Below are 26,023 nucleotides of genomic sequence, written 5' to 3'. Positions count from 1 at the left end.
CCCTAACCCTAACCCTAACCCTAACCCTAACCCTAACCCTAACCCTAACCCTAACCCTAAAGAAGGATATCAAGTCTAGTTTTAAAGTGCTCGTACTACATTTTTCGGGATTTAGAGTCTATGTCCTAGAACTTAATATTGTTAGTCTTATAATTTCGCTCGCTCTACTACAAGCAGAAGAATTATCTACAAGAAGGCGCAATCACAAAAGAGCCTCTGCGCGTTGCGAAAGAAGATGCCTGCTCGCTCGGAATCGTCCACGAACCGCGACGTCTTAATACCTACCAGCGAAGGCGCATACGTGAAGATCGGCGCGTACGGGTAATCTGTGCCAAACAAGAGCTGCGATGCCGGTATGTCGTATGCGAGAAGACCACCGACCTGATGGAAGTACGTGGGGCCCGCGGAGTCCCAGTAGAAGCGCGTCTGCAAAGCGGCCAGGGTGCGGTCGTAGATCGCGGGGAACGACTTCAACAGGCGGTCCGCGACAGACGGGAATGCGCCGCCGACGTGCGGGATGATGTAGTTGATGTTGGTGAAGTTGAGGATGGTTTGCGTGACGGCGAGGTCTTGAAGTACGCGTGCGGTTTCGAAGTAGAACTCGATGTTGCCTGTTGGGTACGTCGTTGGGTTCGCTTGGACCAGCGAGCCGTTGATGCGCAAGTACGGGGTCGTGGGATGGATGTAGATGATCTGGTCGGCCCCGCGCGCGTTCATGGCTTGGAAGAATGGCGTGAAGGAGGAGTCGCCAAGGTATCGACCTTCGAAATTGGAGTAGAGCGCGATGCCCGCGGCTTCAAGCGTGTCGAGAGCGTACATGGCTTCAACGATGGCGTCCTGGGTATATGGCAGTGGCACAACCGCGTAGAACGAGAAGCGCTTGGGGTAGACTCGCGCATACGCTGCGGACTGCTCGTTGATCAACCGAGCAAGCGCGACCGTCGCTTCTCGATTGCCAGGATACACGTTTGCGCCGGGCGAGGATAATGCCACGACTGCGTGCGAGATGCCTTGGCTCGCCATGAAGTTGAGATGCCCTCTGACGTTCCAAAATGGAGTCGGGTTCCCGCCGGCCGTTGGAGCGATCGCGCGATACCAGTCAGGAACGCAATGCGCTATGAGCTTCATCAGGTTGAGTACCACATGGAGGAAAAGAATAGGCGTACCATGAACATCGATGATGGTGGTGGTATTCGAGCTATTGCGCTGTGGTAGCTCTTGCGCCTGGTCATCAAGATACGTCGACGCGATGCTGTCAAGAGCGGAGCTCAGGTCGAAGCCAGGTATTGCCTCGAAGTTGATAGAGTCTGGACGCGAAAGGTCAGTTCCACCGCGACGTTGTTCGCGGGTATGATGCAAGTACCAGCTACAGCGCGTTCGTAGATGGACTGGATGATCTCGTCACGCGTTGGCCATCCGTGGACACAGGCGGAGAAGGCATTCGTCCACGTTAGGACGACGAGAAATCTCAAGTACGTCTTCATATCTGCGCAGTGAGAGACGAGAGTGTCGTTGCGAAAGCAGGCATGTGTGGCACGCCTACTTATGTAATGCGCATCGCTACGATAGGGTATGCGAGCAATACATCGAAAGAGGAAAGTCTTCAAAAGCCTCATGGTCCTTGACCCATTGGTGACACCGCGCAAGCGATGCGTAAGCAACGCCACTGCACGTCAGCACGGCAGCGGGTAAAGAGGCGGCTGAGGCCAGACTCAGATCCCAAGGTTGGGCCATGAGATCTATCAATCGGGATCCTGCTATGTGACTGAGATGCATACCTGGTCCATGGTTGAGTTGCGCATCCGAGCCTGTCGACATATGTATTTATTACGATCAAATGGTGGCTGAGGCTCCCTCCAGCGAGATGCGCTTGCATGGTACGTAACGACGAGTCCAAAGTATAGCCTTCTGCTTTCCGTTCATCCCAACCGCTACTAAAAACCATGCGATATGCAGTTAAACTCAAGGCGGAGGTCGACGCCCACAGGATAATCGCGCCAAGTCTATGAGTTCATCCGCGGTGAAGACAACGCGAAAAAGCCTCATGCGGTGTAGAGTTTCCCTATGCTGCCTTGCGCTTTGTAACCGCCTCCGTACAGCTCTTGCGCTCCGCGCTGATCCATTCCATCCCCCATTGTATTTCAGTGAGTCACGCATGCCCGTGTCGTGGAGAATCGTGTCCGCGCCACGACCTGCGAGGCTGCCGGATGCGAAGAGCTACGATGGGAACCATGTATCGATGGCTGACCCAAATGCGCGATGCTTCGCTGTGGCAAAGTCGCGTTGAGATCTGGGCTCGCGTTTGGCACTCGTTGGCTGTGTGGGTGGTTGAGGGATGCTGGCCAGGTGCCGCCCTCGCTCCCAGGGAGGCGAGCCTGCAGGGTCCTAGCGTTCTGCCCCCACATCCCGAACGCGACATAGTTTCCCACATTTCATGCGCAACGTCAGCTCGAGGCCATTGCGACATCTCCTGGAACGATTTTTTGACGGAGAGCATATCGCGAACCTTCTTTCGATAATTACTGGGAAAAGAATAGTCGACGGCTGTCTGAAATCATATCTCGAATGCAAAGAACGGTTTATCGGAACGGAGTTCACATTGGCATCATTCATTCAGAACCCAGGCTTACCAGTGTAGTGTGAAAAAGTGTCCCATGGCAATTATGTATAGCGCGCTGATCTGTCCGCAATACCATTGCACCGTCAAGTCCTCGCTGGGTTGTTTACAGCGTCCTCCATCGTCACTCTAGTCTCCCCATCGTAGGGTCTCAACGCCTCACGCGCCTCTGCAGCCTCGTCCAAGAGTAGCTTTCTGATGGCGCCCGAGCGTGGAATGAACCGCACACGGAAAGGCTCCGGCCGCATGTTCTCGCTATCGGTGTATGCAAATATATCTAAATCGACTTGCTGATGCTGCGGTAATGTGTAAGCGGTCCCGACATCAACGGTCCAGGTGAACGTTTCAAAGGAGACTCACATTCTCGTGCACGCCTGGCAAGATATCAAAAGCCCAGATCACCCTCGCAAGAGAGTAAAGCAGTCCTTGCTCGGCAAGCGGCTGGCCACTACATTGTCTGCGCCCCCAACCGAAAGGATTCATACCGTACTTGTTCGGATACGGTTGTTTTGCGCAGCCTTCGCCTTCGAGAAACCTCTCGGGCATGAATCTGTCCGGATCGGGAAAGTCGCGTGGATGTCTGTGAATCGCCCACATGTTGCTGGTGAAGTTGGTACCGGCAGGGAAGTGGTAGCCTTTGTAATCGAAGTCGATGGTGTTGGCGTGAGGGATACCTGCAAGGATAGTTACGGTCCTCCAGCGGAGGGTTTCTTTGACCTGTGGCATGTTAGATATTGGAGCGCTATTCAGAATGTTCGCAATTTACCACTGCAGTCAAGTATGGAAGCGCATTCGAGTCGATGTCATCCCAGTTCGGAGAGCGACCATAACCGACGGCTGCATCAAACTCAGCATGTGCTTTCGCTTGTACTTCCGGGAAGCGCGCCATGGCCAGGATGCACGAAAGCATAGTGCTGCTGGTCGTGTCTACCCCACCACCAATCAAATTGCCCATCAGGCTCGCAACCTCGAGATCTGTCATATGGCTGGCTTGCTGAGACGCCATGACATGTTTCCCAAAGTTGTCCTTCTCCGCTTCGGCGCCTTCCTGTGTGAGCAGGTAGAAGTAGCGCGACAGTATACCAGCACCCAGTCGCATCTGGCTCGGTAACGCGTAGAGCCAAGCAGGCAAGTGCATCAGGAACGGAATCGCTTCCATCAGATAGATGCCAGGGACGATATAGTTAACAGCCTCCATCAGTTTGAGAGCTTGTTGGGCAACGTAGTCGTTCTTCCGATCGATTCGTCGGCCCCAGCCGACAATCGAGGTGATGGATACGGAGTAGCGCTCGATGGAGAGCTCGAAGTCATGCGGTTCAAGGAGGAAGTCGCGGATCAGGATTGCGGATTCGTGTGCTTGGAATGTACGATACTTGCGCACGGCTTGAGAGCCGACGGCCATGTGCTACGCTATTAGCTCGTTGTGCAGCAAGCGAAGCAACGCAGGGTAACATACCATCAGCTTTCGATGTTTCCTCCATCGGTCGCCATACGGCAACGTAGTTTGATTCGTGGTTGTCGCGTTGATCGCATCGCCCATTGCGATGATTCTTGGTCTGCTCGAGAAGATGTCTGATCTCTTCTCCAGCAAGTCGCTCGCGACCCACGCATCGCTCAATATGATGCGCGGTTGCCGTCCGATCCAGAGAGTCATCATGGGTGAATCGTAACGTTGAGCCCATTTCTCCCATGTAATCCATGGCTTGTGCGAAGGCGTTTGAAAGTGGTTTCCAACGATGGGGAATGGAAATGGGCCTGGAGGGAGGTATCGGCGGCGCCATAGCATGTGGATGTAGTCAACAGTCAAAACGACGAAAGCGAAGAAGAAAAGAATTGCAAACGCTTGAGGCATCTTGTAAGGTAAAACTCTGGGATTGCTTTTGGCTTTGGTTCGAGTCTAAAGATACCGTAAGTACTACTATTTATAATCCAGGCAACCAGGCGGCTCAGTCAATCGAATCTACGATGAGATGCTCTGGGGGGCTCGAGACTATCCCAATCATGCCAAGAACTCTCTGACATCGATGCCGATTCCCCAGTGTGAGCATGGATGCCGTCGTACGCGTGCGCGGCGGCAGCGATGGGACGTGCGGGGAAGCGAGCAATGTGGGGTCGGGCCAAATACCTAGCCTGGAGACGGGGCGTGGGATAGTCGTTGCTGCCCCGACACTTTCAACGCTCTCTTTGTCTCCTTGTCTATAACTTCGTTCGCCGCTCTTCGCGTTCGAACTCTCGTCTTCGCTCAATGCGTGCTATCAAGCGACGGTAAATGGCTTCATCTTCGGAGTCGAAAGGGCTAGCTGAGCGGCGGGTGTAATCGGTGCGATATCTTCTCTGCTGACATGCAATGTGGCGAAGACATTCTTCGTTTTGTAGCCTGTCATGCTCGTTGATACGCTGCTGTATTACTGCGCGCTGGCCGGCGTCTTCGCTTGCGTATCGTTCGATAGCCTCTAGGGCTTCGCAGAACTCGTGGAAGTTGCTGAGAATGATGGTATGGTCTTGCAGTCCCCTTCCGTCTGACTTCAGTCTCTTGTCGAGAGGTATAGAGTATCCAGCCGTGTTCTTCCAGCCCGACACCAGCGGCGGTATCTTCCACCGATCCTGCTGCTCAGTACTAAGCACCCGAGGAGGAGACCGCAGGACCGGCGCCGGCGGCAAAGGCGCTGTGCACGCGGCGCGCTTTCGTTTACCCTCCGGCGGCTCGCAGATATCGTGCTCCTTCTCGCGCATTTTAACGAACTTCTCTGTTGACGGTACGAAATGACGGAACTTCGTTGGCTGGTGGAGCGGATATTCGCGGTTCTTCGCCATCTTCATTCTTCGGCGGGAGTCTCTCGCCGTTGTCGGTATATACTGAAGGAATTTGACCGTATTCTTGGATCTCATCCGGCTTGCTTCGGAGAGCTTTAGCCCAGGCACTGCTATAGTCTGTTCCTTGGTCTTTCGCACGGTCTCGGTGTTTGGTATCTCAAGATGCAGGTCTTCCGCGCTCACATGCTGTCCCAGAGGTATCAAGACACCGAAAAACGAAGGTAGTGTGCGGTGGGAGATGGAAGTTGCGATGGTGTGGGAGAAAAAAATGTACGAATCGCAAGATTAGTGTGTGTTGAAACTCAACCGGCGCAGGCAACAGCCTTGGCACGTGACCCCCGAAAAAGATCATTGGGGCGTAGTCGTGGTGTTGGAATCCGGTAGCCATCCTGTGGTCCATCTTTGCTGCTAGCTTAGGTGGACCACTCACAACTCTGACGTTGGAGCACATTGCTCCGCCCTAGAGGTCTTCTCCGCCCTAGAGGTCTTTCCAGGGTCCATGTCTCACCCAGATACTCAGCGAAGCCCAAACACCAAACCTGAAGGCGCAAATACCTGGGATGTGCTGGTTATATCGCAAACGTCGAAAAGCAGCATGCATCAAACCGCAACGCGTAGTCGGAGGAGCAAGCGATGAAGACGCACACCACCCTTAAAGGCACAAAGTCGTCAGTAACGGTCGTCCCATCGAAATCGAATCCTCGCATCAGCCATGACGACGGTGAACCCCGAGATTGTCGATACTTCTCAAGCAGTCGTCAAGCTCGTAGACCAGCTAATCTCCAGTCACGAAACGCGAGATGACACGCTTGACCGGCCCATCATCCACATCTCTCTCGAAGGTGTGAGCCTTGGTCGCTCAGGCACAACCTCCATCATAACGCTCTTGCTCCACGAAAGCCCTTCATCGCAGCACACTTACCTCGTCGACGTCCGCACGCTCGGCGCACAGGCTTTCACTACAGCAGGTGCAGACGGAAAGACGCTGAAGCAGATCCTAGAAAACTCAGACATTCCCAAGGTCTTCTTCGACGTGCGCAATGCCTCCGCTGCGCTCTTCGCGCTTTACAACATCGCCCTTGAGGAAGTACAAGACGTACAACTAATGGACAGTGCAGCCAGAAAAACCACGGCAAAGCGTGAGTCCCTCAGTGAACTGCCCGATTGCGCGAAATAAGACAACTCAGGTATCTCATTCCACCGTTCCGAGACTTTACGCAGGGACAGGCACGCGGGCGAGATCTTGTTTAGAGCTGAATTCGGTGGATCGCCCGAAGTGTTCAACCAGCGGCCCCTTCCCGATGACATCGTCAAGTACTGTGTGGGCGAGGTCGCATGTCTTCCGGTGTTGCGCAATATGCTTTGGAGGACGAGGACGCAGAAATGGCGGGACTTTGTGCGCGATGAGACGGAGAGACGAGTCGCGTATACTCATGCGGCCGGTTATCAGTCCGGTGGGACAGATCGGGTGTTGGCGCCGTGGAATGATGAGCAGAACAAAGTGCTGAACCGGTTCGCGGCTCGCGATTTTGACGACTGGCTGGAGGACGACGAGGTTGAAGAGGTCGTAGAGTGAGAACCAAGGCCCTCTTTCATAGGCGCGCCGAAGTGGTGAGCACACGATCAATGTTAGCGGAAATCATCATAGTCTGAATCCGTAGAATGTGGAGTCATCATCCGCAAGCGCAGCACAAGTGCGATATACAATACTGTACATATCTACATACCACCCTCATCTTACACTCACGCCGTGCGCTCACTATGAACCTCCTCGTCATCCTCCTTTTTCGTAGTCTCATACCTCTTACCACGGAAAGAGTACACGCCCCAGTTACTGCACGTAACATCATGCGGGTCCAGGTCATTGAGATCCCATCTCAGACTCCTGAACAGGTTCTCGCCCGGCTCGAGCAACATGTCCATCTCATTCCCAAACCTGTTCTTCAGGAAGTCGACATCTTGCTGCATATCCCACGGGCTGTATCCAGTCGCGATGATAGGCACCTTCGTCTCGAGGAGGAGGGGTAGCGTCTCCTCCCACTCATGCGCGGAGGCGGGGTTGCCGAAACCGGGGTGGAACACGACGAAGCAATCGAAGTAAGGGTCGTAGGGGTAGAAGTACCCTGTCTTGTGGATGTTATGGTAGTACTCGACGAAGGTACTAATCTTGAGAGAGTTGCTAATGCGGTCCTCCACAACGGCGCCGAACGGGTTTAGAGGCGTGCGCTCGGGAAGAGGCAGTTCCTTCTCGCGGTTCGCCATGCTCTCGGGCCCAATGAAGTTGAGCGAGAATTGTACGCGGTGGAAGAGGTAGGAGAGTTGCATCCAGGTTTCGCGGGGTAGCGAGGATTCTGCGCGGGCGCCGAGGATGAAGAGGCGGACGGAGGGGGGTGCGAGGCGTGCGTTCTTCCAGGTGTCGCCGCCGCCGGTTCGGGGTGGGTGGAGGGTGTGGCGGAGGGCTGGGGTTGTGTTAGTATCATGGAAGCTACACAAGTGATGAGGACGTACCGCTGAAGCTCTTCAGTCCCTCGGGTGTCATGCGCCCGTTCTTCCGGATGTTGTAGGGACTCAGCTCGTTCAATACACTGGCGATGGTGATTGGGTATGTCAACAGCTTTGTCGCCTGGCGCATCTCTCGGTCCTCGTTCAGCGCATCAAAGTCTCGCGTGTACATGTACGTGTCCCAGCTCGTCATATTGACCAGAATCTCCTCCATCTGGGGCTCCGCGAACTGGAACTCCTTGAAGAAGCGCCCACTTCTCAGATCGTGGTCGTCCTCGTTGATCTGCTTCAGGACGTCACACACTTCCAGATGCGCCTCGTAGTCGTCCGCCCAATGTTCCTCGCAGCAGTACACCGGTATGCCACAGTCTGGGCACTCGAAATCGACATGGGCGGGCGGGGCGCCCGTCTCAGAGGACTTGCGCGCCTCAAGGTCCATCGGGTTGTTCGCCGGACGCGTCGGCTGATGCGAGGGGTGTGGGCAGTAAGCATGCTGGCGCATGAAGGCCGCACGCTTCCGTATTTCAGGTATTGGCGAACCGGAGAAGGAATTGAAGAGGTTGTCCTCGGTCAGGACCAGCTTCCGCCGGTGGCCCTCGGGATCGATGTATTCATACGGCTCGAACGGCTTCTCGAAAGTCCGGGCCGGCGTCGTCGAGAGGCTGCGCTTGGGCAGGGCAAGCTTTGGCGGTGCTGCACTTTTGGTGGAATGATTGCGTTGCGACGACACCTTGGGCGCGAGCGGGCCGAGGCTTTGCGACGGCCGTAAATGGGAGCGCGGCGTCTTCAGGGCCGAGAGACACTGTCGGCAGGTGTACGGCGTCCTCATCTTGGGCTGTCGACTCGCAATTGGTGTTGGCGGGCTGCTGCCATATCGTGACATGAGGGTCCGCCAATGTTAGCGCGGTTTCGGCCAATCCAAACGCCGATTGGCTGCCTGCCCTGACGAAGACATCATCACCCGCCGCCGCCTGGTTGTACTCAACACCAATGTCACTCCATCGCGATATCGACGCGCTTTATTCTCGCTTCTCATTTCAAGACGATCGCGCTGTGGAAGCGCGAATTGCGTGATTTTGTTGGGATTCGACAGCGACGGGCCATATGTCCAGCTCCGAGTCCACTTGAAGTACTACTCCACGAAGCTGCTTATCCCCCAGCTGGGCATACTGACTATCCTCGCATCTGGCAATTTCAAACGCAGGGATTCGAGCGGTGCTAAACATGTCGACAAAGTATCTACCTCCCCACAGCCTGTCCATCATGTTTCTCGGTTGTAGATGATGCGGAATTTGACTCCGATGTAGTTGACCTATCAGGGTTGCACGATGTTTGGCATAAAGCTCGGCCTCTTTTGCGCGGTACCTGCTATTCCTGGACATCTTGAATATGCCACCGGAAGAACAACTCCATGAACGTTGTTCACGGAGAATCTTTATAGCGATCGCCATACACAGACGTTACTTCCCCGCAACTAACCCCGGAAAAGATGCAAGCCCGCTGCACAACGTCGCATGGATCGCCAACATACAATAAAATCACAGTGGCGCCCGTATTGCGATCATGATCAAGGCCGCTTAAAACTAATACGTCAACACCGACAATGCGGACATCCCAGATTGTATCGCTCCTAGCGACCTGTGGGTTGGTTGACTTGTCAATTGCGAAATCACTATGGTCGACAGTTCCTGCGAATGGTAGCGACATCATCCGTACCACCTATCCTCTTGGAAATGGACGTCTTGGTGCCATGCCAATTGGCCCGCCCGGTGCTGAGACGCTCACCTTGAACCTGGATACACTGTGGTCAGGAGGTCCTTTCAACGCATCGGTGAGCTATGCTAACTCTATCCTGACAATGAACCTAACACATCAGATAGAATTACACGGGCGGTAATCCGACCTCTTCCAAAGCAGCAGCATTACCGGGTATCCGCGACTGGATATTCACCAATGGAACGGGAAACGTGACGGAGCTGCTGGGCTTGGACGCTTCGTACGGATCGTACCAAGTACTAGGGAACTTGAGTGTGACCATACCGTCGATAGCAGGTTCCGATGTTACCGACTACATGCGGACATTGAACCTGAGCAACGGCGTCCACACCACGGCATTTAGCGTGAACGGTACCCTTGTCGAGACCGAAACGTTCTGCTCGTTTCCAGATCAAGTCTGCGTCTATTCAGTTCGCTCTTCGGGTGAGCTGCCAGTGCTGGAATTGAGACTGGACAATGCACTCGTTGAACCGGAGTTGCGCAACGTTACATGCGTCGGCGGTAATGCGACGAGTTCTGGGCACCTGAGAATGAGCGCCCTTACGCAGCTTGGCCCACCTGAAGGCATGAGATACGACGCGATGGCACGAGTTGCAACCGACACCGGTATCGAACTTGTATGTGATGGTGAAGCAAAGTCTTTGACGGTCTCCTCGCGCAACGGTACGAACAGTGTCACGTTAGTAGTCGGCGCTGAAACGAACTACGACGCAAAGAAGGGAACAGCGGAGTACGATTACTCCTTCCGTAGCGAAGATCCAGGCCCGGTCGTTGAGTCCACGACTCTCGCCGCCGCCGCCAGACCTTTGTCGGATCTACAAGGGCGTCACATGGAGGACTTCACTTCTCTCACTGACCGCTTCACGCTATCTCTTCCCGATCCTTTCAACTCATCTCAAGTACCCACATCCGAGCTCGTCGCACGGTACAACGCCAACAGCACAGCCGGCGACCCATACCTCGAGAGCCTGCTCTTCGACTATTCACGATATCTCTTCATCGCCAGCTCGCGACCAGGCTCTCTTCCCCCGAACCTTCAAGGACGGTGGGCCGAAAGCCTTGAACCCGCTTGGTCAGCAGACTACCATTCCAACATCAACATCCAAATGAACCACTGGACCGCGGATCAGACTGGTTTGACGGACCTTCAATCACCACTATGGGATTACATGTCTGACAACTGGGTTCCGCGCGGCAGCGAGACCGCCGAGCTGCTGTATGGCGCACCTGGCTGGGTGGTTCACAACGAGATGAACATCTTCGGCCACACGGGCATGAAGAGCGGAGCTGAGTGGGCAAATTATCCGCTTTCTGCAGCTTGGATGATGCAGCATGTCTTCGACCATTGGGATTACTCGCGCGACGAAGTCTGGTTGCGTGATCAGGGCTACCCGCTGATGAAAGGCGTTGCTGAATTCTGGCTCAGCCAGCTGCAAGAAGATCGATTCAACGACGACGGCTCGCTGGTCGTAAACCCATGCAACAGTCCTGAGCATGGCCCTACAACATTCGGATGCGCGCACTACCAGCAACTCATCCACCAAGTTTTCGATGCCGTCCTTTCCACTGCCCCCACCGTCAACGAGACCGACAGCGCGTTCGTCACCAACATCACCGATTCCCTCCAACGGCTCGATAAAGGCTTCGCAACCGGCACCTGGGGCCAAATCAAAGAATGGAAACTACCCGAGGAACCCTACGGCCTAGAATTCATCAACGACACCCACCGCCACCTTTCCGAACTAGTCGGCTGGTACCCCGGCTACTCAATCTCCTCCTTCCTCGACGGCTACACCGACACAGCAGTCCAAGATGCCGTTCGCCAGAAACTGTACAGCCGCGGCAACGGCAACGGCGAGGTCCTCAACCAAGCGAACGCAGGCTGGGCTAAGGTTTGGCGTGCCGCTTGCTGGGCTCGCCTCAATGAGACGGATGAGGCGTATTATGAGCTTAGATATGCGATTGAACAGAACTTCGCGGGTAATGGGTTGAGTATGTATGATGGGGATAGGGTGCCGTTTCAGATTGACGCGAACTTTGGGTTTGGAGGCGCGATGTTGAGTATGCTTGTTGCGGATATGCCGTTGGCTGCGAGTGATACCGGAAAGAGGACTGTGGTGTTGGGGCCTGCGATACCGAAGAGTTGGACTGGCGGGAGTGTGAAGGGATTGCGATTGAGAGGCGGTGGGGTTGTGGACTTTGTGTGGGATGAGAACGGTGTGGTTGTGGAGGCGAAGGCCAAGGGGCAGCTTGAGGGCTTGATTCTTGTGAACAAACACGGAAAGGTGCTCATGGGGTAGGCTGGGGTATTAGAAGACAATGAGTGTTCAACGACCGCGGGCTTTTCGAAGCTGTTGTCCAAGCAAATCTGAAATGGCGATGCGCATAACGGGATTATATTGACAGTTGCGCGTGGCGTAGGCAGCAAGCTCACAGAGACGCTGGAGAGTCAAGGTGTCCGGCTAGCGCGCCCCCGCTTCGAGCCAACGTCCCGATGTTCACGCGAAGGCGCTGGGCGGACGCGCCCGATCTGCCGCCCATTCTCAGCGCTTGATATCGGACAATCGCGCATGCCGCGGCCTGGGGACGATGCGACAGACGATGAGGCCCTACGATGGAGAGACTAGTGTGACGACGGGGGATGCTGTAAGTAATCCAACAAAAGCTTGAGTGCATCCTGGTGTTTCGGACGACTACGGCGCTGTTTAATCACTATGGACTACGCTTACACGATTACACTTTGCATCCGTGGCATCACAGAAAGCGATCATCTAATCTTTTTGCTCCTTCACGTCCAATCGTCCTCAGACAAGCGTGATGATCTTCTCTTCTGCTAAGCAATGTGCTTTCATAATCTTTCTAACCACACGAGGGCTATAGAGACTGAATAGACCGATTCGCTCGAATTGATTCGCAGCACCATCGACCGCTCTTATGGCCAAAGCTTCAGCACCGTCTGATTCCCATAGGTCTTTCTGTGTTTGTGGATACTGCATAGTGAGGGCGTCTTCGCTCATTGAGTATCTGCCTCTCTCCTTGCTAGCGAAGAGTTCAATGCCGTCAGATGTTTCGAAATGATCCCGGTGGAGGCATCGCTGTAGGATCACTACGTATGTGTGTTCTGGTGCTGGTGAAAGCACCTCACCTCCACCGTCTTGATAGTACTGAAAGACGGCATGTAGCCCCCGACGACTCAATGTACAGATCATCGGCTCTTCCTGTGAATCGAAAAGCTCGATCATGCGGGATGTAAATTTTGCGAGCAAGGGTCTACACCTTATTCGCAACAGCGCGCTTTCAGATTGCTCCGACATTTGTAGCTGAACGTGTGTGTCCATAACAGCCGCCTCCGTACGCCTATTCGCATGCTTGTAGTGAAACTTGTACAGCATACTGCATTGGATTTCAGCGTCGCTGCAAGCCCAACTCCACGTAGGAGCTCTCCATGTTTTTGGGGTAGATGGCTGATGCGGTCCAGTCCTGCCGTATCGTTCGGTCCAGCATAACTCTTCGATGATATGGCTGAGCCAAAGGCCTGCTATGAACTGGCTATCTCTGACTCTTCTTATCCAATTTACGATTCCTTGTATAGCTACAAGCTTGTCTGTACTATACGTGAGCGCAGCTTTCGAATACTGATTTCGAAACGTGAGCCAAGCCCAGTATGTTTTGTGGTCTGGGCCTTGGGCGGTATAAGCCAGCGCCGAGGACCCAGGCGATGCTTTTTCACCGCGCATTAGATCCCGAACGCACCTTTTCAAGGCTGTGGCGTCAGAGCTCCAGAACGATCGTGCCCAAGGTGGGAGGCTCTTGGGATACGTTTCGCATGCTTGACACTCATTGCACTCCCAGAAGAGCTGCGTACTGGTAAAGTGTAACAGTCGTCGCGAGAGCTGTCTCTCTTGACTGACCCAAGCTCTTTGGTTAAGCGGCGCGCGTTCGATGCATTTCTCGGCCAAGTAATGAATATCATACAAGTATGGCCCTTTCAAACGTAATTCAGTACCTACGTCGTCGAGCCAAGAGCCCTTCATGTCGAAATCGACACGTCTCGGTTGCAAGAGCTTTGCGGATCTTTCATGAAAGAGGCCACTTCTGCTATCCTTAGCAGCCGTAGCAGCGATTGTGCAAGCTGCATTTGCATATATATCTCCCATGCGACGTGATTCTGCTGCCCAGTCGCGTTCGTCGTCTTGTAGAATGCACCTGCAGAGATAAGCTTGGAACGCAATCAGTAGTGTGGTAGCCGCTTACATTGAATCAATCCAAATGTATTCAATGCGAAGGCACCGAGTAACATGTATTGCATCCTGATACGTCCTGGGCAGCATGGTAAAATTTAGTCCTTCCTCTAACGTAGAGCGCGTCTCAGAATTGAGCATGAACAGTCTGGTGTCTCCCCAGCAGTGCGAGAGACAGACATAGTCTTTGTCATGGAACGATGATGCGTCGCATAGCCTCACAGGGCTATCTGGTCCCGTGCCGACATGCAAAAGTCGCGCGGGATACACAGCTGCCGAATCGCGCTTTGGAAGCTCGCAGCTCACATGATTGTTGCGACAGTCCTTGAGCTTATCTGTGACGAAATTCATAGTCGCTTCGGATGCACTGGTAGACGTGAGATCTTGCATGATAGAGCAGTCTTCAGTGCCTAGTGTCGCAATCAGTGATTACGCAGTGCCATGCAACGTGATTCTCACCTGACCACGGGACAAATGCCAGCCTCGTGCTATTGTAGTTACTGAGCTCGTGCATGTCTCCGTCTTTGAACTCCAGGGTCACAACTCCGGCTTGCTTGAAGTAAAATAAATATCCATTGATTCTTGTCTGTGGTGCCAAGTCGACCCAGGACAGCGATGTGGAAGCATAAGAATTGGCGCGACTGCAGATCTCACACGGCAAACGTAATGCGTTGGCGAGCGACTCGCGGTCGTTGTGATGTTCGAAATAGATTCCGGATCTGTACTTGTCGATTATAGACAAGTCTCCGCGGAGGAGACGACGGCATGGTCCACAATACAAGCTGTCGGGCATGATTCGAGACGCAAACGATATTCGTATCGCAAGGGATGAGACATGGAATCTGTGTCTGAAAGCCGGTGCAAACAGCACAATGTTGTTGCCTAGACGAGTGTGACGGATGACGTCATACGCTTACGTGAGGCGATCAACCCATCCGGGATCTACTGCAGCTGTAGTGTATTCCGTGAATGATTCAAGCCAGGGTTACATAAGCCGACGCTCATGGGTATAGCATGGTCTTATGCACGACATCGAGACTAGTCTCTTCGAACCTCCCACCTCCTCTCCACCGTGATAGCATGCTTCGAATCAGCCATCCTCTGCTCCCTATCATGTTTATACACCGACGAAACGCGCACAATCTGACAAGTCTTGACCGGCTGCAGTTCAATCTGCGAAGAAGCATCATTATCGTCGACCAACTCCGAGAAAGTCGCTGTCGGGTCGTCATGTCTCCTGCTTCCTTTTTTCGAGAAGAGACTAGTCTTCTTGCTGCTGTCGTAGTCGAGATTTGATCGCATGGCCTGGTTTGGCTTCCCAAACAAGGGGCGCATGAGTGGGATGCATGCCAGGACGATTGCGACGGCGGGCTCGAGGCCGGAGAGGATCGTGGCGAGCACACCGGTGTATGTCATGTCGAAGAAATCGAGACCCGGTAGCAGCGTTTGGCGATATATAGTGATGGCCCAGGTACTGCGCGACATGTCAGCATGTACTCGGGACGACAATGTAGATGCAAGCGTGTACTCACCCTACTCCAATGCTGAGGAGAGCCATCGCAGCCAACTTCCTGCGCCGCGCCATACGCAGCTTGTACAAGTATGGCATTGGTAGGAAGATCATCACGGCGTCTGCGATGAGGTTGATGACACCCATTGCGAAGTAGAAGTTTGGCTGACCGCCACACGTCCCGGGCAGTGCGAAGTTCCAGTTCTTCGCCAGCGGCCGGCATATTGCGAGAGCGGCGATTACGTCGGCGACGCTCCAGGCTACGATCACAGCGCCGAGAATACGGGCCCATCGCACCATGGATATCATTGGTATCAGTGCCGTGTACATTAATAGGACCGACAATCTGCTGAAGCACACGGTCGCATTCCACAGTATTGCAAATGACATGATGCCCTACGGCATAACATGTTAGAGCTTGCAAATGCGAGAGAACAGTGACTGATCTTACTTTGAAGAAGAATGTCGCCGTGTCAGGTCCAAAGCGCTGATATATGTCCGTGGTATGGAAGCCAAAGCCGCCATATATGACCAGCGTGATGCAGCAAGCGTGCAGCGCGGTGTTGCATACCTAGCAGGTATGTTAGCTCCAAACTATTTCGCTTCCCGTTTCGAAATACGAAGGCAGCAAGAATGCAATAGTCACTGTAATCAATCCGGTTCGCGATCCTTTTTGCTACAAGCCGCAGACCCACGGCGACAATGACGATCAAAACAGAGATGGAAGAAGTCACGAGGATGCCGACTTGTTGCCCATTCTCGATGGGTATCATATTGGCCATCGTGATAAATTCGCTTGGTGGAACTGTGGCGTGAAAATGTCCGAGGAGCGTGGACGCTTGAATAGGTATCGCCGAATCCGACAATAGGAGACTACCGATCAGAAGCTAATCACCATACCGCAACCCTATGATCGGAGAAGCATGTATGCACAGACCTGACATGGCAAACACACATTGATGGAAGTGCTTCCTAGCCACTAACAGGTATTGGAAACCTCAGAGCGGTTAAGATCACATTGGCTCAACAAGCATTTGTTGGAAACTGATAACTAAGAGCAGTGAGCGGCGGCCTAAAGACCAATAGGAATGAGATCGCACACTGTACCCTTGCATATTGCTGTTTGTTAGTGCTTGCGTGACGGCCTGACTTCGGGCGATGGCGGCATCTGAAGAGAGCCAGTGAACAGCGCGTTTGTACATCTTGAGTACAAATTAACTATGCCGCCAATGGATCTCAGAGAGTTTCGCAGGCCCGACGTTTCAAGGTTGCTTGCCGCGGCTATCAGATTGTGGCTGCACATGTGTCGTTTGACCGGCGTAGAGTCTGCCCCGCGGCGAAAGCTGTGACGGGAAACATTGCGTGACGCGATCTCTTTCCTTACGAAGGATCGTATACCCTGTACATATCTACGTGAAGTTACGTTGGAGTTGCCCCACACACAGCGTGCCCCCACCTGCTTTCCAGTAGCTGGTTGGATTCTGTGCCGCAATGCCAAGCTAGCGCGGATGCGGGCGAACCGCGTCGTGGATTTCGCCTGCAAGCTTCCAGCTGGCCATACATCTTCGTCGCAGCCTGATATATATTTTGCAGCAGGTTGGCGAACATCTGATTAGCCTGGATTGTCTGAGGATCCATCGACAGAACGAGCGAAGAATGCACACTGGACCTTGTACGGAAATGACATATGGGGACCGTGAATCCCGGATATCCGCCAACGTTCAGGCCGCACGGCAATGCGACTTCGCTAGACGCGCCAACTACTGCAGCTGCCGAATCCTTCGGCCAACGGCTCGGAGAAATGATAGGAAAAAGCAACTGCTCCTTTTCGAAGGACGCGGAGTAGCTACTATCAGTGCAGGGTGAAAGGTGCCGTGTCCCAGTGCGGGACAAAGATGGGGACCAGGAACTATTGCGCATGCATATAGCCAAATTCGTATCCACCCATGGCCTTGCCATTACTTGTTACATATGATGGCTCATCCTTCCAAGATGCGCCGCAGGCCGTCCGCCGGATACTGATCGTTAACACCATGGGTTACATTTCGCAAGATGAGCGCAAAGTCGCCATCATCACCGGTGGCACGGTTCGTCCCATCACATTACCGCAGTTGATTCGAGCTTGCTGACAGATTCCAACAGAGTGGGATCGGTTCCTGGCTAGCAGCCCGATTACAGGCGGGAGGCTACCGTGTCGCGATTTGTGGTCGACGTGAAAGCGAAGGGAAAGAAGTTGCCGCGTCAATCGATGCGACAGGAGACTCGGTCATCTTTGTTCAATGCGACGTCAGCTCATACGCCTCGCAAACCATCCTCTTCCAGACCACCTGGAACAAATGGGGTCGCCTTGACGTTCTGATCGCGAATGCGGGCTTCCCTGATCGTGGATCCGTGTTCAACCTCAACCGCCGCGATGCGCCCATCGACGACTTACCTCCCGAACCAGATACCAGCTGTACCGATGTCGTTGTGAAAGGAAGGATGTACGGTACAACGCTGGCAACACACTACATGCGCCACAATCCAGGGGGCAAAGGTGGCAAGATCATCATCACAGGCAGCATGCTGGGCATATATCCATGCCACAGCTTTCCAGAATATTGCTCTGCGGAAGCAGCGACAGCAATGTGGACGAAGACAACCGGACCTGTTCTGCTGGCCAAAGACAACATCTCCATCAACTGTCTGATGCTTGGTCCGATAGAAACTCCAGTCATGCCTGGCTTCAGCAAAGCCTTCCATCCCGAACACATGATGCTGCAATCGACCCTCTTCGACGGTTACGATCTGTTTCTGAATGACGAGAATAATTCGAGAACAGGGCAAGTTGTCGAGATAGCGCACGACAGACTGACGGAATGGGGACATCCGGGTTACAAGAATGGAGCTTTCTCGAAGCGCAGCGAGACTGTCTTCGAGCCATGGTTTGCTATGGTGCACGGAGAGAAGAGCGGTTTGCCAGGTACAATCCACGACTGGCCGAACCGGGGCAACAAGATCATCGCTGTGACGGGTGCGACAGGAAGCCAAGGTGGTGGAGTAGTCAACATCATGAACAAGACGCCCGGGTGGACAGTCAGAGCGATCACCCGAAATCCGGACAGCGATGCAGCAAAGAAACTCGCCGCGGAGGGTATTGAGATCGTAAAAGCCGATTTCGAAGACGAGGCATCGTTGCGAGCCGCCTTCGATGGCGCAAATGCCGTCTTTGCGGTCACAAATTGGTGGGAAGCGCTCTTCCGGGGCAAGAGCCAGAACGAGTGTGGCGAGATCGAAGAGCGACATGGCATGAACCTCGCTCGGGCTGCCGCAGCCACACGGTCAGTCGAACACTACATTTGGTCGACTTGCCCAAGCGCGAAGCGTCGGTTCTGGGGTAAGATGGAAGCGCCGCACATGGACTACAAGGCGAACGTGGACGCGCGCATCAAGGCCGAATTGCCGCAACTTGCCGCCATCACGACTTACCTGTACTTCGGATACTATCCGCAGAACATGGCTTTCTTCCCACTCTGCAAGCCCTTTGAATACGTGAGTCTGGCTCAGTCCTCGGTGTATAGCACATTCAGCTGACATCTGACATAGCCCGGTGCCGGCAAATACATCCAAGCGATGCCCACGAAGCCCGACGCCAAAGTTCTTGTAGCCGGCGATATGACAGTCAACCCCGGCATTTGGGTCCGCCAAGTCCTTGCTACTGGCGGCAAGGCTTATGGTAGATACGCGAATGTTGCGCTCGAAAAGATGACATACCAGGAGATGGTCGATGTATGGTCGGAAGTCACTGGCAAGAGCTGTGTCTTTGCTGAGCTCAGTATGGAGACGGCGGCCAGGCTTTACGGCGATGTGGGCAATGAACTGGCGCTCCAGTTCAAGTATGGCGAGGCTTGCGATCCTTGGGAGGTCACCGAGGAGTTTGTGAGCCCAGAGGAGCTGGGCATAGACGCTGGAGAGGTCGTTGGGTTCAGGGGCACGATCGAAGGCCTCCACGCAGGCGGGTTCTGGGCTTGATTTCAGATCCAGATTCCCGTGATATCTCAGTAGCGTAATACAGGCGGCCTGGTATTTGGTATCAAGGTTTCGTGATATGCAACGGCGGAGACGGCGGAGGTTTTCGTGTGCCAACGGGCTGCTATAGGCACGCGTCAGCTTGATCCTATTTGGGTTCGGTGATGCGACATACAGTAGTCATTCAGTATTGGCCGCGGCCCGCTGACCATCGTATATCGCCTTCGTCGTGGGAGCTAAGGACTGGGGGTGTGGCGTCTCGGGCAGCGGCACCTATGTAGAGGGGATGCCAACCTTGGAAAGTACCTTGAACGTTCGTGGAAGATAGCTAAGCGGTTTGTACATGGCTGGAAGTCGTTGCGTATCTCTGGCAGATTCCCCTAATCCAATTCTTGTGTCTGCTGGTGCCAGCCATGGTGGAGAGGATGTGACGACGTGCTGGTCCGCGAGCAGCGATGACGATCGATGAGCCTCCAAAACGCGTTCTGAGAAGTATTGCAAGGCTTCCATGCGATTCCCGCATGCTAAAATCACGAGCGAAGGGCATGAGGGACGTATGGGATTGCGTCGCTGTACGTTGGTGTGTCGTTCAGCGTTGGGTGCACTGGCGGCGGGCCCCGTCGGGGTTCCCGTTCCCGCGACCCGCCAACGCCGCCACATGCCTACCCGTAAAACACGCGACGCGCAAACACGTGCGACCACCATGTCGCCACAAGTTGACAACCACCCGCGAATCTGCCTCTAGAAGTTATCCCGCCTAATGGTATCTCCTCCAGAATTAGGATGAGTGACGTGTTCATCAGGTGCTATCGTGTTGCGCCTGCTGCACGAGGTTTGATGTATTCACGGCACGAACATCCTATCAACGACCACAGCCCGCACAGCTTTTTCACGAGCAATGGTGCGACCAAATGGTCTCTTTGATATGACACGCTTTTATTGAATTGAGAACAACAGTAAAAATCGGTGTTGGTACAATCTGGCGAGCAATCCTCCTGGTCGCATCAAAGCGCATCTGCATGCACAATAGGTGGCTCGTGCGGACTCTGCTTACGACATTCCTCAGGTGCCTGCCAGCATGCTGGCGCTGCCCATGTCTTCCTATCCACGACAGTATCTTTAGTGGCGCCTGGGGCCCGCGAGATGTCAGAGGAACTAGAAGACTGCGCATCCGTCATCTGCACATCCTTCTTTGCTTGTAGCTCGACCTGCGCATCGACATCATCCTCATTGTCGAACCAGGACGGCGGGTCGAGCAATCGAGGAAGCTTGGCTGGCGCCTTCTTGTTCCCTTTCTCCAGATGCGCCCCTGCGTTGGGGTTGTCACCATGGTGATGTACGTTGGGTGGGCCGCGAGCCTGACTTCTCGAAAATAGAGGACGCATGAGCGGTATGCAAGCCACAACGATAATGACTGCGCACTCCAGGCCACCTAGGAACATGGCGATGGCCATATCCGAGTATCGATTGACCTTTCGCCAGTTCAGCCCCCACAAGCACTTCTGGCGATAAATAGTAATGGCCCAGGTCCTAGGGTTCGTGTTAGAATCTTGCAGGCAATGGAAGTCTGTCTGGTATACGTACATTATCCCCATCCCTAGCAAGACAATTGCAACGATCTTCTTACGCCATGACGTTCGTAGGCGGATCAGATACGGCATCGGAAGTGCGATGATGATTGTATCAATGATCAAGTTCAGTAAGCCCATGATTAAATAGAACAGAGTCTGGTTAGGGCATTTGTCTGCGTTGATCCATGCCATGTTGAACGGTCTGCAAATCGACAACACTGCAATCAGATCTGCCACTGTCCATACGACGATCGTCGCGCCGAAGTAGCGACATATTACTCGCATGGATGCGTTGGGTATGATCGAAGTGTACATGAGCAGGACCGAGAGCTTGGACAGGCAGGCAGTGACATGCCAAGTGCACACCGCGACTAATGTGCCTTTGGAGAGGATGCGCATGTTGAGAATACCAAAACGCTGTAGGAGTGTCGTAAGTTCGAGGCCATAGCCTGCATGGAAGACGAGATATAAGTGGTTGCAGTTTGTTGCTAGGTTAAACACCTGTCAAATCCGGTCAGCGTCTCTGCTCTACATAATGTATGTCTTATCGACGTGGCCGATACGATGCATCCAGATGCAGTACGAAGATGAAAGGATGAGGATGTAGTACCAAAGCTGCTATAATGCAGTAGTCGCTGGCGTCGATTCGTTTGCGGATGTACTTGGCCACAAGACGTAAGATGACCGCGATGGTAGACAAAGCGATCGAGCTAACTGATAAAGCGATCGTCCAGACCTGCAGTCCTGTTTCGATTGTGAAAGCCATACTGAGCGAAAAACGCGCCTTGCGAATATGGATAGTTCAATGGTAGGTAGAGTACGCGAAAATACTGCTTTGTCGAGTCATGATGGGGGCTTCAAATACAGTCGTTGCAACCTCGACAACATCACAATGTTGATTGTCTGGTTCTACGCCCTTCCAACGGACGCAAGCCACTCAAGCCTTCCGAACGGTGAACTCCTGACCCTTTCGAAGGGAGGATATCTGAAGAGTTCACTCGATCTCGGCATTGAACTTCTTCAAAGGGATCTCTGCATACAGTAAAGTCTATGCTAGTGCATCATGCAACGATGGCCAAATTGAGAACAGATGCATAACGTAGATGCGGTCAGACACATGAGTGGTCCGTGGGAAGATCTCACTCGATCTCGGCGTTGGAGTTTTACAAAGGGATCTCTGTATACTGTAAAGTTCATATTGCTGTATCATGCAACCATAGCCCAATCGAAATTGGATGCATGATGTAAATGCAATCAGACACACAGTGGTCCGTGGGAAGATCGAGGCATCGCATGGCGGGCCGGGGGAGTGGTTCGTGATCGGAACGGATCTGGCCACCGGGAAGATCGGATCAGAGGCCACTCATAAGGTGAGCGTCTCCAAAAAACGGGGTGTAGTCGCATAACTTATATAACGAACGCGCAACACGATAAACACAGGGGTTGCGATAGTCATCCTGTTGAGTACTGAGAGCAGCGCATGCTGAATGTCGAGGCTGGCAGTCGTGATGAAGGGAGCGCAGGTAGGAAGGCTGCGGGCGAGACCAGTTTGTGGATCCCCGCTTTTAGGCTCAACGCTTTACTAGACCAGGACTAGCGCGAGATGAACGGTCAGCTCTCGCGCCTCCTACACGTCGCGTGCCTCAGCCCACAACAGCAACCAATATCTTCAAGGCGCGTATCAGCTTATTGTTCTCATCTCATGCATTGAATGCCGCCCCCGAATAGCGGTGTCATTTCACCGTTGATGATCATCTCCCTCATCGGAAACAAGAGGTCGGACTGACCCAACCCCAGCCATGCCAGCGCACGATCTGCTCGGGCTGCCATTGGTATTATTTCGCATGATCGTAGAGATAGTAAGCACCCTTATGATTTGCCCGAGCATGCAATTGACTAAAGCCGGCATAGCTTCACGACGACGATGCGAAATCGCTGTATTCACTGCGATGTGTGTCCAGCGTATGCCGCGACGAATCCGACATTTTACTCTTCCGTAGCATCCGTCTAAAAGACCATTTAGATCTCGTCGAGCTTGAATCCGGCATAACTCTCGACCTGTACATGGATGAAGCTATTGTTGTCCAGGAAGGGTTTTGGTTGCAGAAAGTAACTAAGAACCTGCTGCAATGCATACTGGATGAGAATAGATCTATCGCGAGACATGTCAGACATCTGGAGATCGGTGCCTCCTATCCGGGCTTCTTCGATGAGGCGCTCGCGCCTGTTCTGGAGGATGTGTTGACGATGACGACTGGCCTGCAGTCTTTGAGGTAGGGCTGAACCCTTGTTGTTATACTCGTATACTAACTTGGCACAGCTGGGGCACGATCATACCTTTACCAGAGGGTACCCTTCACCTGTTTCACACGATGCATCCTATGGCTCGCCTGCACGTGACGAATCTCGAGCGGAAAGGGAAGCCTCTGGATCGACGTCCACTCTCGTCAACGCAGCTTCATTCCCTCCGGTTGAGCGTTTACTACGATGGACCAGACCAAAACCTTTACCTAAAGAGTAATCGCAGCGAGCTCTAAATTCTGAAAGGTTACCTGACGCTCGGCAACAGCATTAAGAACCTTGATCTGAGCTTCGAAAACGTTAAGCATTGGATACATGATAAAGCGCTTGGCGGTCTCAAAGACTGCGCGCATGGCCCTTTGAACTTTCATTGGCAAGAAGGAGATCGATTTCCCACGCTTGAGGAGTGGGTTATGAGCGAGAGTCACGGAGACTATGCTTACACGGCGCAACACATGGACATGTGGCATCGATGCATGGATTGGTCCCTGCTCCGCGTTCTTGATCTTGGCCGTTTGAACATGTATCCTTCATCGATGCTGCCGATAATATCGTTGACTAGCCATGTCCCGCGGCTCGAGTCTTTAACTCTCGCCGTCTTCAACTGCAACGAACACGATAAGAAAAATCTAGAACGTTCACTGTCAATATTGGAAGAGTTTCTGCGAAATGTTTTGGCACTTAAAAGATTGCGCCTAGTATGGGACGGCATCCCGGACTGTCTACCAACAATATTACAACATCAAGGCTCGACGCTGCGTGAATTGAGATTGGAAGACCGTGGCGATACAGCTCCCTGGAGCCGCCAGCTCTTTCTCGATATACTGAGCAAGGCGCCGCAACTGTGCCATCTAGACGTAGAGACGTCGAATCAACACTCTGAGTTCGAACTAGAAGGGAGGTGGTCTGGTAAAGCCGTCAACTCATCGCCATCTGAGAAGTATAAGAGCATGGAGCATATGCACATGAGCTTTCAGGTCAACAAAGCAGAAGCAGAAGCCGCTGTTCTGAAACGCTTGGATATACCATACGTACTAAGGCGAGTTGGAAGATACGAATTGTGCGCCACAGGAGTCACTTGGATATGAGAATCACGGTAGACAAGGTTATATTCGTGTTATGTCTTCGATTTCCGGTTCGATTTGTCTAATTTAACGAAGACCTTTCGTATACCTAGTAAGAGGCCAGACCGCGCCTTTTAATCAACAACGTATTACACACTCTCCTCGCTAGATAACAAGCTTATACAATGTACCAATCCGCATATTCTTCGTTCTTAAAGAAATCTTAATGCTTAAACCCAAGCACAGTCGCGATTACACAACACGATATATAATCGTAATAGAGCTGTATCTTATGAAACCCTTGTGCTCGCTCTAGGCCCCTATATATTTCCTTAGTACATCCCAGATATCAGCAACAACCATGAAGCTATGCACCCTCAAAAAATGTCACAACGAATCTCCATGTCAGATCAGAGGTTCGGGAACCAGACAAGACCTCTGCCAAGGAACTCAGACATCCGCAAATCCAAGGATTTCGCAACTTCCCGGATCATGCCGATGGCTTCTGATACATTAAAGCCTTGAAGATGCAGCTGCTCGATCAGCGGGCACCATGTGTCCTTCAGCTTTAGCATACCGCGAAGGCAATCCTCATTCAAGTTTTCGTCGAAATGGCAACCCTGCAACTTTAGGTATTTCAACGACGCCGGTAAGTGACAGAGATTGGTAAGTTTCTCGAACTGGATCGTTATGTGCGATAGCACCTCAAAATCCCGGAACGAGGGGTACACGTAGTGGTATGAGTCTTTGCCGTACAATTCCATATCTTCTTGAAACTCCGCACTGCGCATATCGTAATAGCTGTTGAAGTGCAATTCCACGGTCTTTAGAGTTGCTTTATGCTTTTCCAGTAGCGCGATCCCCAGATCTCGTGGCGTGACGAGGGGTTGGCTCCCTATGTCGTCTGGCAACATACCCCCATGACGATTGTCATCTGGGATGACGAACTTGAATGTTTCCAAGCGAGGACATGCCTCTAGAGCTTGTCGCATTGTAGCGAGTGGCCCAAGACTCCACCACAATTCAATCGCCGATGGTGTGAGTAAGTTCGTGGCAGGATGAACATCATTACCGTCCGATACTTCGATCTCCGTAGAGAATGAACTGAACAATGGGTATCGAAGGAGCGGGATGTAGTCAACTATGTTGATTGGCTCGTTATCGAAATGCTTGTGCCTGCAGCTTGTTGAGCGAGAGCGACATGCGCAGAAATTGGTGAGACTTACAAATGGAACGTCTCCAACCTAGCGAGGAAGGCGTCACTCGAAGCTCTCATCGCATGCATCCCTTGCAGCAGTCCGCGAGGAGGCAGATTGTGTGTATCCATACGAAGATGCCGTAGATTGGGCAGACAAAGAAGTGCGTATAACACAAGCGTCTGATACAACACGTTTCGTTCGCTATCGAAATTCTGAACTGCCCATAATTTCGAGAATTCACCGAAAGTGGGATGGCGCATAAGGTTAGGTCCTTCGTACGGGGCTGGTCGATGGTAATGTAAAGTGAGCGATCGCGTCTTCTTTGCGAGCTTGGGGCGTCCGACACAGGTCCGCAAGAAGAGCTCCAGAGATCTCATGGTCTCGGGCATCGACTGTCCTAGTACCACGCAAGTGTAGAGC

The 26,023-nt window shown here is 53.0% G+C and overlaps 10 protein-coding genes across 10 annotated transcripts; 3 read left to right on the top strand and 7 right to left on the bottom strand.

The window, feature by feature from the left end:
* Nucleotides 1-186: 186 nt before the first annotated feature.
* On the bottom strand, nt 187-1,787 carry J4E90_011043 (uncharacterized protein; the record flags this gene model as incomplete). Its single annotated transcript, XM_051440555.1, has 2 exons — nt 187-1,290; nt 1,779-1,787. The coding sequence occupies 2 exons, from the start codon at nt 1,785-1,787 to the stop codon at nt 187-189; spliced, it is 1,113 nt and encodes a 370-aa protein (XP_051285597.1).
* A 916-nt stretch (nt 1,788-2,703) lies between these two features.
* On the bottom strand, nt 2,704-4,271 carry J4E90_011042 (uncharacterized protein; the record flags this gene model as incomplete). The annotated part of the gene is made up of 4 exons (XM_051440554.1): nt 2,704-2,913; nt 2,978-3,334; nt 3,384-4,022; nt 4,074-4,271. The coding sequence occupies 4 exons, from the start codon at nt 4,269-4,271 to the stop codon at nt 2,704-2,706; spliced, it is 1,404 nt and encodes a 467-aa protein (XP_051285596.1).
* Nucleotides 4,272-4,813: 542 nt separating this feature from the next.
* J4E90_011041 (uncharacterized protein) lies at nt 4,814-5,437 on the bottom strand (the record flags this gene model as incomplete). The annotated part of the gene is made up of 1 exon (XM_051440553.1): nt 4,814-5,437. One exon carries the CDS (start codon nt 5,435-5,437, stop codon nt 4,814-4,816), a length of 624 nt encoding a protein of 207 aa, XP_051285595.1.
* A 706-nt stretch (nt 5,438-6,143) lies between these two features.
* Nucleotides 6,144-7,007, top strand: J4E90_011040 (uncharacterized protein; the record flags this gene model as incomplete). Its single annotated transcript, XM_051440552.1, has 2 exons — nt 6,144-6,570; nt 6,619-7,007. The coding sequence occupies 2 exons, from the start codon at nt 6,144-6,146 to the stop codon at nt 7,005-7,007; spliced, it is 816 nt and encodes a 271-aa protein (XP_051285594.1).
* A 167-nt stretch (nt 7,008-7,174) lies between these two features.
* On the bottom strand, nt 7,175-8,762 carry J4E90_011039 (uncharacterized protein; the record flags this gene model as incomplete). The annotated part of the gene is made up of 2 exons (XM_051440551.1): nt 7,175-7,890; nt 7,940-8,762. 2 exons carry the CDS (start codon nt 8,760-8,762, stop codon nt 7,175-7,177), a joined length of 1,539 nt encoding a protein of 512 aa, XP_051285593.1.
* Nucleotides 8,763-9,536: 774 nt separating this feature from the next.
* On the top strand, nt 9,537-12,009 carry J4E90_011038 (uncharacterized protein; the record flags this gene model as incomplete). Its single annotated transcript, XM_051440550.1, has 3 exons — nt 9,537-9,573; nt 9,619-9,764; nt 9,814-12,009. The coding sequence occupies 3 exons, from the start codon at nt 9,537-9,539 to the stop codon at nt 12,007-12,009; spliced, it is 2,379 nt and encodes a 792-aa protein (XP_051285592.1).
* Nucleotides 12,010-14,988: 2,979 nt separating this feature from the next.
* On the bottom strand, nt 14,989-15,760 carry J4E90_011037 (uncharacterized protein; the record flags this gene model as incomplete). The annotated part of the gene is made up of 2 exons (XM_051440549.1): nt 14,989-15,424; nt 15,483-15,760. The coding sequence occupies 2 exons, from the start codon at nt 15,758-15,760 to the stop codon at nt 14,989-14,991; spliced, it is 714 nt and encodes a 237-aa protein (XP_051285591.1).
* Nucleotides 15,761-17,406: 1,646 nt separating this feature from the next.
* Nucleotides 17,407-19,471, top strand: J4E90_011036 (uncharacterized protein; the record flags this gene model as incomplete). The annotated part of the gene is made up of 3 exons (XM_051440548.1): nt 17,407-17,547; nt 17,603-18,991; nt 19,046-19,471. The coding sequence occupies 3 exons, from the start codon at nt 17,407-17,409 to the stop codon at nt 19,469-19,471; spliced, it is 1,956 nt and encodes a 651-aa protein (XP_051285590.1).
* Nucleotides 19,472-20,472: 1,001 nt separating this feature from the next.
* Nucleotides 20,473-21,177, bottom strand: J4E90_011035 (uncharacterized protein; the record flags this gene model as incomplete). The annotated part of the gene is made up of 2 exons (XM_051440547.1): nt 20,473-20,998; nt 21,053-21,177. The coding sequence occupies 2 exons, from the start codon at nt 21,175-21,177 to the stop codon at nt 20,473-20,475; spliced, it is 651 nt and encodes a 216-aa protein (XP_051285589.1).
* A 3,637-nt stretch (nt 21,178-24,814) lies between these two features.
* Nucleotides 24,815-25,326, bottom strand: J4E90_011034 (uncharacterized protein; the record flags this gene model as incomplete). The annotated part of the gene is made up of 2 exons (XM_051440546.1): nt 24,815-25,228; nt 25,321-25,326. 2 exons carry the CDS (start codon nt 25,324-25,326, stop codon nt 24,815-24,817), a joined length of 420 nt encoding a protein of 139 aa, XP_051285588.1.
* Nucleotides 25,327-26,023: the final 697 nt, after the last annotated feature.

Source organism: Alternaria incomplexa (assembly GCF_024043165.1).
Source record: "Alternaria incomplexa strain BMP 0042 chromosome Unknown scaffold_35, whole genome shotgun sequence".
NCBI classification, from domain to species: Eukaryota; Fungi; Ascomycota; class Dothideomycetes; order Pleosporales; family Pleosporaceae; genus Alternaria; species Alternaria incomplexa.
The sequence above is the reverse complement of the archived record's forward strand: the minus strand, read 5'-3'. Positions and strand labels throughout refer to the sequence as shown.